At 39.2% G+C, this 13,692-nt stretch overlaps 1 protein-coding gene across 3 annotated transcripts in view; it reads left to right on the top strand.

Annotated features, from left to right (window-relative positions):
* Window positions 1–13,315, top strand: part of jakmip2 (janus kinase and microtubule interacting protein 2) — a 41,550-nt gene extending 28,235 nt beyond the window's left edge. For 2 of the 3 annotated variants that reach the window (XM_078172571.1, XM_078172570.1), the window contains exons 9-23: window positions 1,930–1,986; window positions 2,985–3,107; window positions 3,302–3,430; window positions 3,761–3,844; window positions 4,367–4,429; window positions 4,807–4,905; window positions 5,527–5,628; window positions 5,887–5,940; window positions 6,029–6,094; window positions 6,193–6,261; window positions 6,529–6,606; window positions 6,823–6,873; window positions 7,429–7,581; window positions 7,766–7,831; window positions 10,907–13,315. In XM_078172571.1, the coding sequence (XP_078028697.1) occupies window positions 1,930–1,986; window positions 2,985–3,107; window positions 3,302–3,430; window positions 3,761–3,844; window positions 4,367–4,429; window positions 4,807–4,905; window positions 5,527–5,628; window positions 5,887–5,940; window positions 6,029–6,094; window positions 6,193–6,261; window positions 6,529–6,606; window positions 6,823–6,873; window positions 7,429–7,581; window positions 7,766–7,831; window positions 10,907–11,353 (1,641 nt within the window). In that variant the 3' untranslated portion in view covers window positions 11,354–13,315. Of the gene's footprint in view, window positions 1–1,929; window positions 1,987–2,984; window positions 3,108–3,301; window positions 3,431–3,760; window positions 3,845–4,366; window positions 4,430–4,806; window positions 4,906–5,526; window positions 5,629–5,886; window positions 5,941–6,028; window positions 6,095–6,192; window positions 6,262–6,528; window positions 6,607–6,822; window positions 6,874–7,428; window positions 7,582–7,765; window positions 7,832–8,254; window positions 8,332–10,906 lie in introns of all 3 variants that reach the window. The other variant, XM_033651377.2, reaches the window with a different exon arrangement.
* Window positions 13,316–13,692: the final 377 nt, after the last annotated feature.

Raw genomic sequence — 13,692 nt, 5'->3', positions numbered from 1 at the left:
TGATGGTGTGGGGGTGTTTTGCTGGTGACACTGTTGGGGATTTATTCAAAATTGAAGGCACACTGAACCAGCATGGCTACCACAGCATCCTGCAGCGACATGCCATCCCATCCGGTTTGCGTTTAGTTGGACGATCATTTATTTTTCAACAGGACAATGACCCCAAACACACCTCCAGGCTGTGTAAGGGCTATTTGACCAAGAAGGAGAGTGATGGAGTGCTGCGGCAGATGACCTGGCCTCCACAGTCACCGGACCTGAACCCAATCGAGATGGTTTGGGGTGAGCTGGACCGCAGAGTGAAGGCAAAGGGGCCAACAAGTGCTAAACACCTCTGGGAACTCCTTCAAGACTGTTGGAAAAACATTTCAGGTGACTACCTCTTGAAGCTCATGGAGAGAATGCCAAGAGTGTGCAAAGCAGTAATCAGAGCAAAGGGTGGCTATTTTGAAGAAACTAGAATATAAAACATGTTTTCAGTTATTTCACCTTTTTTTGTTAAGTACATAACTCCACATGTGTTCATTCATAGTTTTGATGCCTTCAGTGAGAATCTACAATGTAAATAGTCATGAAAATAAAGAAAATGCATAGAATGAGAAGGTGTGTCCAAACTTTTGGCCTGTACTGTATGTATATATATATGTGTGTGTGTATATATATATATGTATATATATATATATATATATATATATATATATATATATATATATATATATATATATATGTGTGTGTGTATATATATGTATATATATGTATATATATGTATATATATGTATATATGTATATATATATGTATATATATATATATATATATATATATATATATATATATATATATATATATATATATATATATATTTATATATATATATATATATATTTATATATATATATATATATATATATATTTATATATATATATATATATATATATATATATATATATATATATATATATATATATTTATATATATATATATATATATATTTATATATATATATATATATATATATAGCTATATATAGCTATATATAGCTATATTGAGTGCGTGGTTACTTGTAACCACGCACTCAATATAGCTGATTTTACAGATATCATACTATTAAATGGAGAAACCTCTGTCCCTCCCTCCGTCTGTCTGTCTGTCATCATCCGTTTTCCTCCTCACTGCTTTGACCTACTTCTCTGAACTTGCACATAGACTTTCATCTTGGTCATGTGCAGACAGCCATGATGCCATTTTTCCCACATTTCTACTGTTTATATTCGCGTTTACACTACCCAGTCATACTGTGAGCACCATTAGCAGTGCGAGCTGCGCATGCGCGGACACCACTTCGAAAACACCTGCAATGGGACCACAGTTTGGCTGGGAAGCCTTCATCTCCAACACTTGTGGATCGAAACTTGTATGTGTGTACCTGTGTGCCCGCTCACGGCCTGCGCACGTGCGTGCCTCCGTGCCGTCAGCCAAAACTATGCTCCATGTATTTTGCCATAAAGCATGTTTCTACATACAGTTTGCATTGTTTGTCTTACATTAATATTTATTACACAGTGCATTTACAGTGCTCTGATTTTGCATCTCCTCTAATATACTGTCTTTGATTTCTCCTTCCTCTATACGTAACACATCCCCGGGTACGGACTAGTAATAAATTAATATCCTCAATGATCGAACTTCAAACCCAAAGCTCAGGCTTGATCACCAAAAAACTTTTGACATGTGAATTGGGAGTTAGAAACTTAACTCCATCAACATCCTATGATTCCTAACATCCTCAATGAACTGTGTGAAGCTGCTTCTTTCACTGTTGTATTGTCATTGATTTATTTTTCTTTCTGTAATTTAAAAAGAACAGAAAGAAAAAAATGATCATCTTACAGAAATGTGGTATCTTATTTCCATTTGTCTGTCTTTCCAGGACCGAGAAAAACTACTAAGAAAGAAAAGGCATAAAAGAAGTTCAAGGCCAATTAAGGTAGTGAGAGTTAAATTTGTTTCTATTTATCTTCAAGTGCACTTAGTTTGGTTTCTATTATAGAAAACCTTTAATCATATTTAGTAACAGTGTATTCTTTAGAAAACAATGAAATCTTTCTTCACTTTTGAAGAGCTGGTATTATTGAGAAGCTAAGGGGTATCTTTTGTGAAGATCGTTTCCAACTCTGTGTTAAAACTACTCTTTTTAAAACATTGTTAAAGGTATTGTCATGGCTCTGTGTGTAGTCAAGTGAGCCTTGTAGAAGCAGAACCTGTAAGGAGTCATGCAGTAGCAAAGAAAACAAATTTTAAAAACAACTTCACCATCAGACTTTGAAGTAATGTCAGAATTGCCAGTTAGTTCAATCCTACAATCACAGCTACTGCTGGAGTACATTAGATCACCAGTTGTGGGAAATTGTAACCTCTCAAACACACATTAAACCTGATTACCAAACCCAGAAATCAGAAGGAAGAGGGCATGACTCTGACAGGATAGAGTGACATGCATCATTGTATAGTTTTCCCAAGAACAAGATCTGATTCAAGAAATAACATAGATAGCTTGTCAGCTGAGCAGCATTTGACTTGTCAGTATAGAATAAAACACAAAAACCATCTAAGGTCAGCAGAGCATATGATTTCATATGACTTGTTTTCTTATCTTGAGCAAACAGTCATGTAACTCCAGTGTGACCTGTTTTCACAGTTTCCAGATGAGCAGAATCAGCAGTGTGCAGTAATGAATGTTAAAATGACAAACTAATGTTGTCATGCAAGTTTAATTCACATTTAAATGACAATCTTGCTGCTTGATCAGTTACTTCTGCACGCCATAGAACAAGAATATTAGCTGAATACAAAGGAAAGGAGATGGAAAGGTTTTCCGGGACACCGAAGCATTTGATCTAAGGTCATGTTAATGGAGCATATTGATTGCTTGACAGTCACCATCAGTTACTGGGTGTATAAATCTTCCAACTCCCTCCTCTGCAGAGGCACATCGTAGTAGACACCTTCTTTGGGTACGATGAAGAATCTATGGACTCGGAGACGTCATCAGTGGCGTCGTTCCGGATGGACAGAACTCCTGCTACTCCTGATGAAGACCTGGAGGATGTAAGAACTCGTCTCATATTTGTCAAGTCACAAAGAAAGCTAAGGAGTGTCACAGTGACTAGATTTCAATCGGTATCTTGAATGTATTCTGTTTTAATACTCCATCAAATCTGTTCAGTTACATTTCAGCAGGGATGTACTGTAAACCCAATCAGCCACAGACTTTGACCTTTAACCTCTGTGTGTCAATCAAGGGTCTAGCCAATGAGGAGTCGGAGCTGCGTTTCCGTCAGCTGACCAGAGAGTATCAGGCCTTACAACGAGCCTATGCCCTGCTGCAGGAACAGAAAGGGGGCATTCTAGACGCTGAGATGGAGGCCAAGGTACGTACACATACCAAATATTCTTACCTCGTGTCTGTCCTAATGAAGATACAGTTTACCCTTCACTATACTACAACAGCCAAGGTCCAGTTTTACCCAACCATAACGAGGCACTGGTCGCCTGTCAAGCTCTCAGAACAATGGAAATGCTGAAGCAATGTGCTTATGGAAGTCTGACAGCAGATATTCTCAAAGTTCAGTGTTGTGTTGTTTGGTTTTCCAAAAGGAATATTAATGATTAAGTGAATACCAGAACAGATTCCTTTGGGACCCCCACTTGAGTAACAGTGCTATAGTGTGTAATGATTGTTTGTTTTGCTCATGTTTTAGGCTCAGGAGCAGCTCCAAGCAGACGTGCTCAGGTATAAAGCCAAAATAGAGGACTTGGAGAAGGAACTGACCCTGAAGGGGCAGGTAGGACACACGAGCATACACATGAATCAAGGCAGGTGAATGCGAACATAGGGTGGTGGACAAAACAAAAGGAACAACAAGCAATATATAAAGATTAGAGGCACACCCTCTAACAAATAAACATGTATCACATAGCATGTCTTAATGTGATGTAATGTGTGTATACACATTTGTGTGTGTGACATCTAGGCATCTATGTGAAGTTTACTCACTTTTTCTTTTTGGTTGTTACACAGCACAAGGTTTATGAAATGTGCCTGATTTATACTTCACTCAGGGAAATATATACAACAACAATAAAGGTTGAATTGAAAGAAAACAAATCAACATATTGGTAGTTGTACAAATGACTTCCCTTCCTTTCCTACTGTCCTCTCATCAGCGTAACCAGTTGTTTCATTGCCATGCCATCTCTAGATTTGGAATTTGTCTTTATTCTAATTTCTTAACAATTGTGTTAAATTATATATTTGCTTTATTTCAATGGCTTAATGCATCAACTGTCTCTGTCCTCGCTGTCAGGACTCCAAATGGGTAGAGGAGAAGCAACTCTTTTTACGGAGGAATCAGGAGCTATTGGAGAAGGTTAGACTCAACTTAGTTGTTTTTCCTGATCACCAAACAGTTTGTCACTGTTGATAATTATCATTTACGGAATTTGATTGATCAAAAGTGTATTTATGTTTTGCTATGTTTTTGTCCCAAGATTAGTTACCTTGTTCTTTGCACAGCACTGGTATTACTGAAAAAAATTAGTATTTTTTTTTGTCAGTCTGATGGCGCCTGTCACAGATGGTACATTTGCTAATTAGCATTGTGCTAAATCTTGCAGTGTTGAGGTTGTCTCTTACAGTTATGACTCACCCAGCTGCTTCTTTATCTCCATCATATTACATAACAAATTGTAGCTACAGTCTAATTTGTGAACAACTAAATTAATTCTGACTCTCTGTGGTGTCCAGGTGGACAAGATGGAGTCAGAGTGCAATCGAGTGCAGCAGGAGCTGCAAGACTCCAAAGACCAGAATGAACTGCTGGAGTTCAGGATACTGGAGCTCGAAGTGAGTGAGACAGAATTTCCTACCATGCCCTTGTTGAAGCAGCTGTGTTGAAATCCTGTCAAGTTAGCCATGCAGCTACGTGAACAGGCAGCCCACCAGTCTGTCAGTCAGGCTGATAACCGGCTGACAACAGTCTTTGTGTTCCCTCTGTGCTGCAGTGCAGATACTGACGGCAGCTTGTGGGGGTCTGAGCTGCCACCTAGTGAGCAGAAAGGAGAGCAGATCGCTCAGATGTGTCAGAGTGTTGAAATGAATGGATGCAACATCACAGGGTTTTAACCTTAATTTTAATTAAAGGCTTTTATCATTGCTTGTGATGCTTTCACAGATGACAGCAGCAATTTGTCTGAAATAAGGGTAGTCAGCATTTTCATGGCTGAACAAAGCAAAGAGCACCACCTACTGAAACTTAAACATCATCACTGGAAAAAGAAATAAGTCACACAAGTGGAAACAAGGACTAATGCAGGAAAATGTGTTAATTTCTGACTATCAATATTGAGTTCAACCTGAGTACAGTCTTAATTAAGCCAACAAATCTGCAATAACTGTTTTATCCAGGTCTAACACAGAGTCAACAGGAGTCATTGTGCAATGAAATGTATACTTCTGTTGTCTTAGGAGCGTGAGAGGAGGTCCCCACCATTCAACCACCTGAGGATGCATCCATTCTCTGAGGGAGTCAGTGCACTGCAAATCTACTGTATGAAAGAGGGGGTCAAGGTACGCAATGAGAAGGACTCCTCTGCTTTAACTATACTAATTTGTCATGAAGTATAAAAGCATGAGTTCCCACTGTGACAGATCCCAAAAGTATTTTATATGCTGTGAAAATCCATGCTTTGTATTTTTTTTTTTTTTTAAGAGCGTGCCACATTTTTGTTTTCAGTACAAGCTTAACAAGCAAACATCAATAGAATCTGAAGTTAAATGCCATTTTTGGTATGGTCTACATAGGTTTTTATTCTGTTTTCTTTACAGGACGTGTGCATACCAGACCTCATCAAACTTCTAGACATTCTGGGAGACAACGGGGTAATTCATATGGAATTTAACATATCAACATATGACTGTAAAACAGGCACATTTTTTAATAGAAGTTTGTTTTTTCCCTTTTGTACAGAACTTAAGAAATGAGGAGCAAGTGGCCATTATCCAGGCCAGTACTGTTTTGTCACTAGCAGAAAAGGTAAGTTTGGAGACCATATTATGTTCCTTCTGATAACATGATAAGTTAGAGTAGTTTGTGCTGTGCTGACTCATGTTTTGCTGTTTGTTGCCCTCTAGTGGATTCAGCAGATTGAGGGGACGGAGGCAGCGCTGCACCAGAAGATGATGGACCTGGAAATAGAGATGGTCAGTCGCAACAATTTTTTAGATGATGTCACCTTTCTGTTTACCTCAGTGGCCTCCTGCTTGAATAAACTTTTTTTCTTACTTGTAATGGCCCACAGTGACTCTATTCCATCTTGATATGAATAAAGATGACAGGAGACCTGCTATTCCCCATAGCACTTAGAACGAAGTAGTACTGGTTTAAATCAAGTATTATGTATTGCACTGCAGTACTGGAGTATTATAAAAAATTTAAACTATTCCTGCTGACTTGCATATTCTTTATAGGAGATGTTCTGTAAACAGAAAGGATATCTAGAAGAGGAGCTGGACTACAGAAAACAGGCCCTAGACCAGGCGTACATGGTACGTGTGTGTATGTGTCTCAGGTATACATCACTTTGTGGGGACCATATCTGTTCACAGTCACTCTTGGGACTCTATCCCCCACATGGGATGAATAGTCATGTCCCTACAAGGTTTATAATTTATTTTCTGGGGTAAGGCCCCGGATACGAAGTTGTGTATTTTTTGTGTTTATAACACTAAATGTAACAACAGCCCTTTTTTTCCTCCCGGCAGCAAATCCAGGAGTTGGAAGCAACGTTATACAACGCCCTGCAACAGGATAAGGTGCCTCACATCACCACATGTTACAGTCTTCTTGTTATGAAAATTACTGCGCACACGCACACACACACACACACACACACACACACACACACACACGTAATAATTCAGTGGTTACTGTTTTATACATCACCCTGAGGGATGAGATTAATCAAATGAAGACATGACTGTAAATGTGAAGAAGTGCGTCACAGTAAAAGTGCTTTTAATGTGCTTCTGATATACATCCTTGTGATCATGCACATCCAACTAATCTGGAACATTTGTGTCATTTACATGGAGTCCTCATGACCAATTTGCAGGGTTAACTGTAAATGAATACACTAGTGACTATTGAGACAGTTATGAACACACATTAAGAAAACAGGGTCAGGAAAAATTCCTGTGAGGCATTTCAACATCCTCCAGGAATCTTGTTTCCTGGAATCCTATTCTCATATGAAAAGTGTTGATGTACTGATACAAAATGTAGGACCAGAGATAAGTGTGTTGAAGTGTTTTTAGTGCTTTCATTCATCGTGGTACGCAGAGTGTTTGATGCCTGTCTTCTTCCTCTAGGTTATAAAGTATGGTGAACCTCTGGATGAGCTTCAGAGGGACGAGCTGCGGACGGCGGTGGAGAAGCTGAGGAGGCAGATGCTGAGGAAGAGTCGAGAGTACGACTGCCAGATCCTCCAGGAGAGAATGGAGCTGCTGCACCAGGCACACCAGGTCCGTCTACGCCTGTACTGCTGATACAGTAAATCTGTGTATATTTGTGCGTGTGTGTGATAATAGAGCTCTTCATACAAATAGGTTTGTATGTTTAATCTGTAAATGGGAAATTTCTCTTGGCCAGAGATAATTTTGTCTGTGAAGACACATTCCTTACAGTTTTCTCTCTGAATATTTGCAGAGAATTCGTGACCTTGAAGACAAGACGGAAATTCAGAGGAGGCAGATTAAAGACCTGGAGGAAAAGGTAGGTCACACTCTACTCTTATGTAACAAAAATGCTGATGCGTACATTAATTAAGCTTGAACACAAACCATGAAATGCTGCCGAGTTCATTAGTTCAAATATCTTTGCTTACAGGCAGCCATGATTATTGGATTTTCAGCCTAAAGCCTGTGGAATCAATTTTAAATTGAATTATGAGTGTATTTCTATTTAGTTTCTTTTCACATTATGAACAAACCCACTAAGCACCACTAAAGCTCAGAGATACAGCAATGTCACATTAGATTCTTAATATTCAGAAGTAGAACCTCACAAATGTAACTATCCAGTTTCCCTGTACAGTGAACCTCTGTTTCTGTCTCTGCTGTTACTAACATATCTTGAGTGTTCCTCTAACTCTCTCACTTTTTGTCCCTCCTTCATCTCTTTTCTCTCCTTCTCCAGTTTTTGTTTCTGTTCTTGTTCTTTTCTCTTGCCTTTATCCTTTGGCCTTGAAGTCTTTGGCGTGTCCTGTAGCAGAGGTGAGTCCTGAGGGCTTTGAGTAAAAAGTTCAGACCACTGCCGTCTCTCTTCTGGACCTCGGTCAAATACTTTTAAATTAAAACAGAACTTGCACAGCAAGTGTTTTGGCTGGGAGTACTCTGGCTACAGAGCCTGAATTGGCGTTGACAAGTGCTCAGTCAAGATGCCTGACCTTCAGAATAAAAGCTGGGGAATTGAATATTATTTTTGACAAAAAAAGTTTTGAAGTAATCTAATTTAGTATTTATTCATCGAACTTATTAAATAAAAGCAAATTTAAGTGAAAATAGTGTCCTAGCAAATCAGTCAGTGAGAGTATTGTACAGTAAACTCTACACAAATGATGTGTCATAACATTTATATTGACCTGTGCTTAATCGTCACATAGGAGGGAAAGAAAAAGGAACCAGCAGTCCAACTGTTTTATAGTCATATTTTGAGACAGGATGCTTTTCTTACCATAATGTGACCACTGGGACGCTCAGTGCTTTCCAGAGGCAGTAATTATTTGACCCTGGTCTGCTCATTCTTCCTCCTACACATTTACTGGCTTCATCTTTCCTTCAGCTGTCATTCCTCCTTGGTCTTAACATTCTTAACATCTTTCCACTCAGGCATTTCTGTTAATGTTCATGTTTTTCCCTATATTACATCAGCATATCATTTTTACTTTTTTAAAGGTTTCGAAGTAGTAAATAACTTAAACATCATCATCTCAACATCTCATCCTCCCTTATGTATTTGTTTGTTGTCACTTCTTGGCTTTTAACACGTTTCTACACATTTTAAAATCATGCAGACAGTTTTTGGAGTTTGTAAATGGTCTTGCAGGAGTATTCGTTGTTGCTTATTTTCCTCCAGCCACTTGGGGGCAGCACAACAAGCCGTGAAAACAACACTGACACACTGTCACCTAAGAAAGTTGATACAGCTGTGTGTGCCAATTTACACCTCCAGCAGATAAAGAGCAGCACTAGCTTCAGCCTGTTAACTCTGATTTGGTCTCCTGAGAAAACTATCTTGTGCTTCAGCTACTCAACACTCCACTATTACCTCTTTTCCACCTACATGGACCTGCTTCAGTTCTGGTTTCCACACCTAATTTTGAACTGTTTGGAGCATTTCACCAAAAATGAATTGGTTCTGAACCAGAACAGTTTGAGATTGAAAAGAGAAGATGGAGAAGGTAGCAGAGAAGAAGTCAAGTGAGAAATCATCTGAGAAAAATAAGAGCGTGCAGTGGTCTCGTTATATTTTGGTCCATGCTTGTTTTTTTAGGTAAAAACAATGAAGCACTTTCCGTTAAGGAAGAATCCTTGATTATAATGGTTCCACAAAAAGTGGTGGAAATGTGGGCTGGTTTGATACATGGCACCTAAAAAGAATTTTGTGGAAAAAGGGTATATATTCACCAGCTAGTTGCCAACTTTGTGGGACATAATTGCTGCTCAGGTTTACTGCCAAGCAAAAAACAAACATGAATTAACTGCTACAAGTCTGTTAAAGAGCATTATATCTTGTCAACACTTGGGAGCAATGTAAGACTGGAAAGTATAAAAGCAGGGGTAGGCAACGTGCAGTGCTGTAGCCACATGTGCCTCTTTATCCCCCCTACAGTGGCTCCCTATGGGATTGTTAAAAAAAAATAAGGAAATAAAGAATAGATTTTTTTTTTTTTTTTTTTTGTTAACATTTTTATTTTCATGCATCATTGCTCTCGGCGTAAAGTGATTTTACATTCTCCAATTTTAAATGTGTAGCCTAAAATGTTTTAACATTTCTTTAGCTAAGAATATGCATCATAAGTGTCATCAATATGTGTCATTCATCTACGACCTGGTGCCTTTTCCTCTAAATTTTGCCAGACCTCACTGACGGTGGCTCGTCTTGAGTTTCCTAGATAGGCTAACTAATTATTTACATTACTAATGTTGAAAGGCTAATTTAGATACCATCATTATAAGGCTCAAATATGTTTTGCGGCTCCATACAAGTTGTTTTTTTGTTTTTTTCTTTTAATAGTAAAGGTTGCCGACCCCTAGATGTTTACTATGCATGATTGCTGGTTACTATTTGAAACATCCTTACCAGCTGAGGTGAAAGTGAAAGCCAACCCCAGATTTTTGCCTCGCTATATTTGTGTTTTTACACACTGTTTCTCTTGGATGCCTGCTAGGCACCTGGTCAGTACCTTTTTATAAACCCCCGACCTTATGTGAGCACTGTGGGGGTAGGGAGGGTGGAGTCTCTGCAGGAAAATACACTTCTAGTGGGTCATAATTGATGACTGAGAGGAATTACCTCTGTTTGAGTATATACATCGTTTTTAGGAAAGTTTTGCATAGTACATCTTTACCATTATGCCATTTGCTTCTATTGCGTGCTGACAGTTGTTTTAAAGACTTTGGATTGCTGACAGATTTGCTGCTACACTGCTAAATACTAAAATAATACAACAAATACTGGTTTTGTAAACATAACAAAATGTGCTGTGTCAGCCAAAATGTGCCTGACACATAGTGCTTTTGACTCCTCTAATTCTCTGTGACTCCTCTGTCTCTCTGTGTCTCGCAGGTGGTGTGCCAGCTTGGAGATCTTGTTTGTGACTGCAGTGTTATTTATTTTCTGGACAAGTGTGGAACAGTGTGCGTAGCAGTGGCTGCTAGTGTCATAACATCAGTGACTGCTGTCAGTGTAGGTGGATGTATCGTGTGTCGGCCCTGGACGTTCACACTTCAGATTTTATTCTTTTGGTCTTTTAATGGGGGTGGGGTTCTCAGGATACTGCCCAGGATGACGTTATTTTTATTTTTTAATTTTTTCGAGCGGTGTTGGACATTAAACGTCTCTCCAAACAGCTGGGAGTACTGTAACAGGCTGCAAGAACGACACACAATTATAGAGACACTTACAGTAGATGCAGACACACACATATACCTACATACACGCAGATTACGGACACTCATGCATATACAGACGCATGCAGATGCAAACACGTGCATATACACACACATGCTTTGACAAATCCAAACCAAAGCCTGGGAAATGTTCTCTCTGCCATGCAGGGTAATAATATGTCATTCACCACCATCCAGCCACTGTGGGGATATAAGCAGACAGAAAAACTCATAAACAACGAGACAAACGGACCACAACTTCTCTTCTTTTTCTCTTCTTTCCTTTCCAAACCCGAAAGGACGTTCTTCACGAATGCAACCTCTTGGTGATATAGAAGCGAGCCAACTCAGGGCCCATGAGTGCGGAGGCCAGTACTGGTTTCAGGTCAGATTATACTGAGGAACACTGTGGGACATGGTGTGTCACCGGCCGGCCTGCCCTCGCTGTTCCCAGAATGGTGCTTACACAGACTGCTTGGACTCTCCGGAGATTATACCTGGAAAAAGACAGAACTCCACTGCAGAGACTGGTGTGTGTACAGACACTGAAAGGGGGATACAGGACGCTCAGGTTGACACGTCTTCACCGGACACATGAAACAGACTTAAGTGAAGAGGGGGTAAAAAAGAGAAAGAAAAGATCACAGGGGGGAAACGACACTCTCCGATCCAGCACCCTGGATCTTCACAGATTGTCAAACCGCTTCTTAATTATTTCTCAAAAACCAGCAGACTGTAAGAGCTTTACTCTCTGGTTACCTTCTGTTCCTCCTTTCTTTTTTACAGCTCCTACCACTTAGATACTGTGTCCCAAGATTTCCACTGAGAAAACATCCCTATTCTGTACTGTAATATATACATTTGTTGATATGTACATGCGTCTGAATTATTTCATGTAGTCTCCCCTTTTTATTTCTGTGAATAGTTACACTTTAATTTGACTCTCTGAAGCAGCTTGAACAGTTGGTGTAGTTTATAAATGACTCAAAAAGGGTATAAATTGCTCTGTTTTATTGTGGTGACGGCTGCACAGATGAACTTTATCTCCTTGGAAATTATAACTGAAAAATCTGTTGGAATATGAATGTGGAATAATGAAATATTTGCCTCCCTTTTCCTTCAATCCTCCCTCTATCACATACTGTATTTATTACTCTGTCTAAAAGTGTGTCACTCCCGTTGACCAGCAGGGGGTGCTGGTTTCACCTGAGCGGCTTTCAATCTGCCCTTTAAAGTTACATCATCTTTTGACAAACTTGTAAATATTTTCGGACTACATTGCAAAATATTTATCAACTCTAGTCGGATGATTGGTCGGTTTAAATTCAAATCTTACAGTGACATCATCAGTACGTCCTACATGGACCAAAGCTAAATTCATCAGATGAACTTCATATGATTCAAATGACATGACAAACAAGTAAAGTCACAAATTTCTCTACCAGAACATCACTGCAGTTTCTCTCTTCCCCTCTTTTTTACTAACAAAAATCGTCTTTGATACTAACAACACTCTTTTACGAAACACTACTGGTCACTTCCCCAAAATGAAACAGGAGAAAGTGAATGCAACACTACACCTGCTCCACTTCTCTCCTGTCAAGCTAACTCTGCCCAGTCCCTGCAATATTAACTAGCTGACCAAGCTTGTTCCCCTGTGTACCTGAGCTAGTGTATCTGCCATCATACCACCCCGCTGGCTCCATTCACAGGTCCGGGGTATCAAGGCATCTCATTACATAGCGGACAGTGACCACTCCATTCACTTTACCAAGGGGAATGACTGAGACTATTTTTGTGCAAACTCAGCTAACTAGCAGTTGCCTTAAATGCACTCCCCCCCCCCCCCCCCCTTTTTTTTCCCGCTTGTATCTTCCTTTGTAACAATTATTTTTTCAGGCGGTTGATATAATCATGTAATGTAATGTATATTTTTTGTCTTTCTTTCACAGAGGAATTTTTTTTATCTTTACCCCGTCTGTCTTCCAGCCAGAATTTAACCCCTCCTCCTTCTTTCGTCTAGATTATTACAGAAACGGAAAAAAAGGAGTAATGCTGTAAAAAATAAACAAAAAAAAAACATGGCCTTTGACCTTGACGGATAAATTGTCTTCTGTTCACATCATTATTACAGGTGTGCTTGGCAAGGGGTTTTGAGTTAAAGGTGAGCATTATTAACTGTTCCTCTGTTTGTCCAATATTGTTTCTTTTCTTCCTAACTTTGCATTCAAAGGTAGTTAGTTTATTTTTTAGCCACCTGTTGCTGGAAACCGCTTTTCTGCCACCAAAAGCAGTTGTGTTTTTTCCAAGACATGGCTGCGTTTTGACACCAAAAGCAGATATTTTAAACCAAAACATGATCTTTTCCTAAGCACCAAGTGGGTTTGGGCCTAAACATAACTACACATTCACCACAGCACTGTTGAAATATAAAGAAACATAAGGTTTCAAGTTGTCAAAATC

This window comes from Epinephelus lanceolatus, chromosome 11 (assembly GCF_041903045.1).
Source record: "Epinephelus lanceolatus isolate andai-2023 chromosome 11, ASM4190304v1, whole genome shotgun sequence".
In the NCBI taxonomy this organism is placed as follows: domain Eukaryota; kingdom Metazoa; phylum Chordata; class Actinopteri; order Perciformes; family Serranidae; genus Epinephelus; species Epinephelus lanceolatus.
Note: the sequence above shows the minus strand (reverse complement) of the source record. Positions and strands in the feature narration are given on the sequence as shown.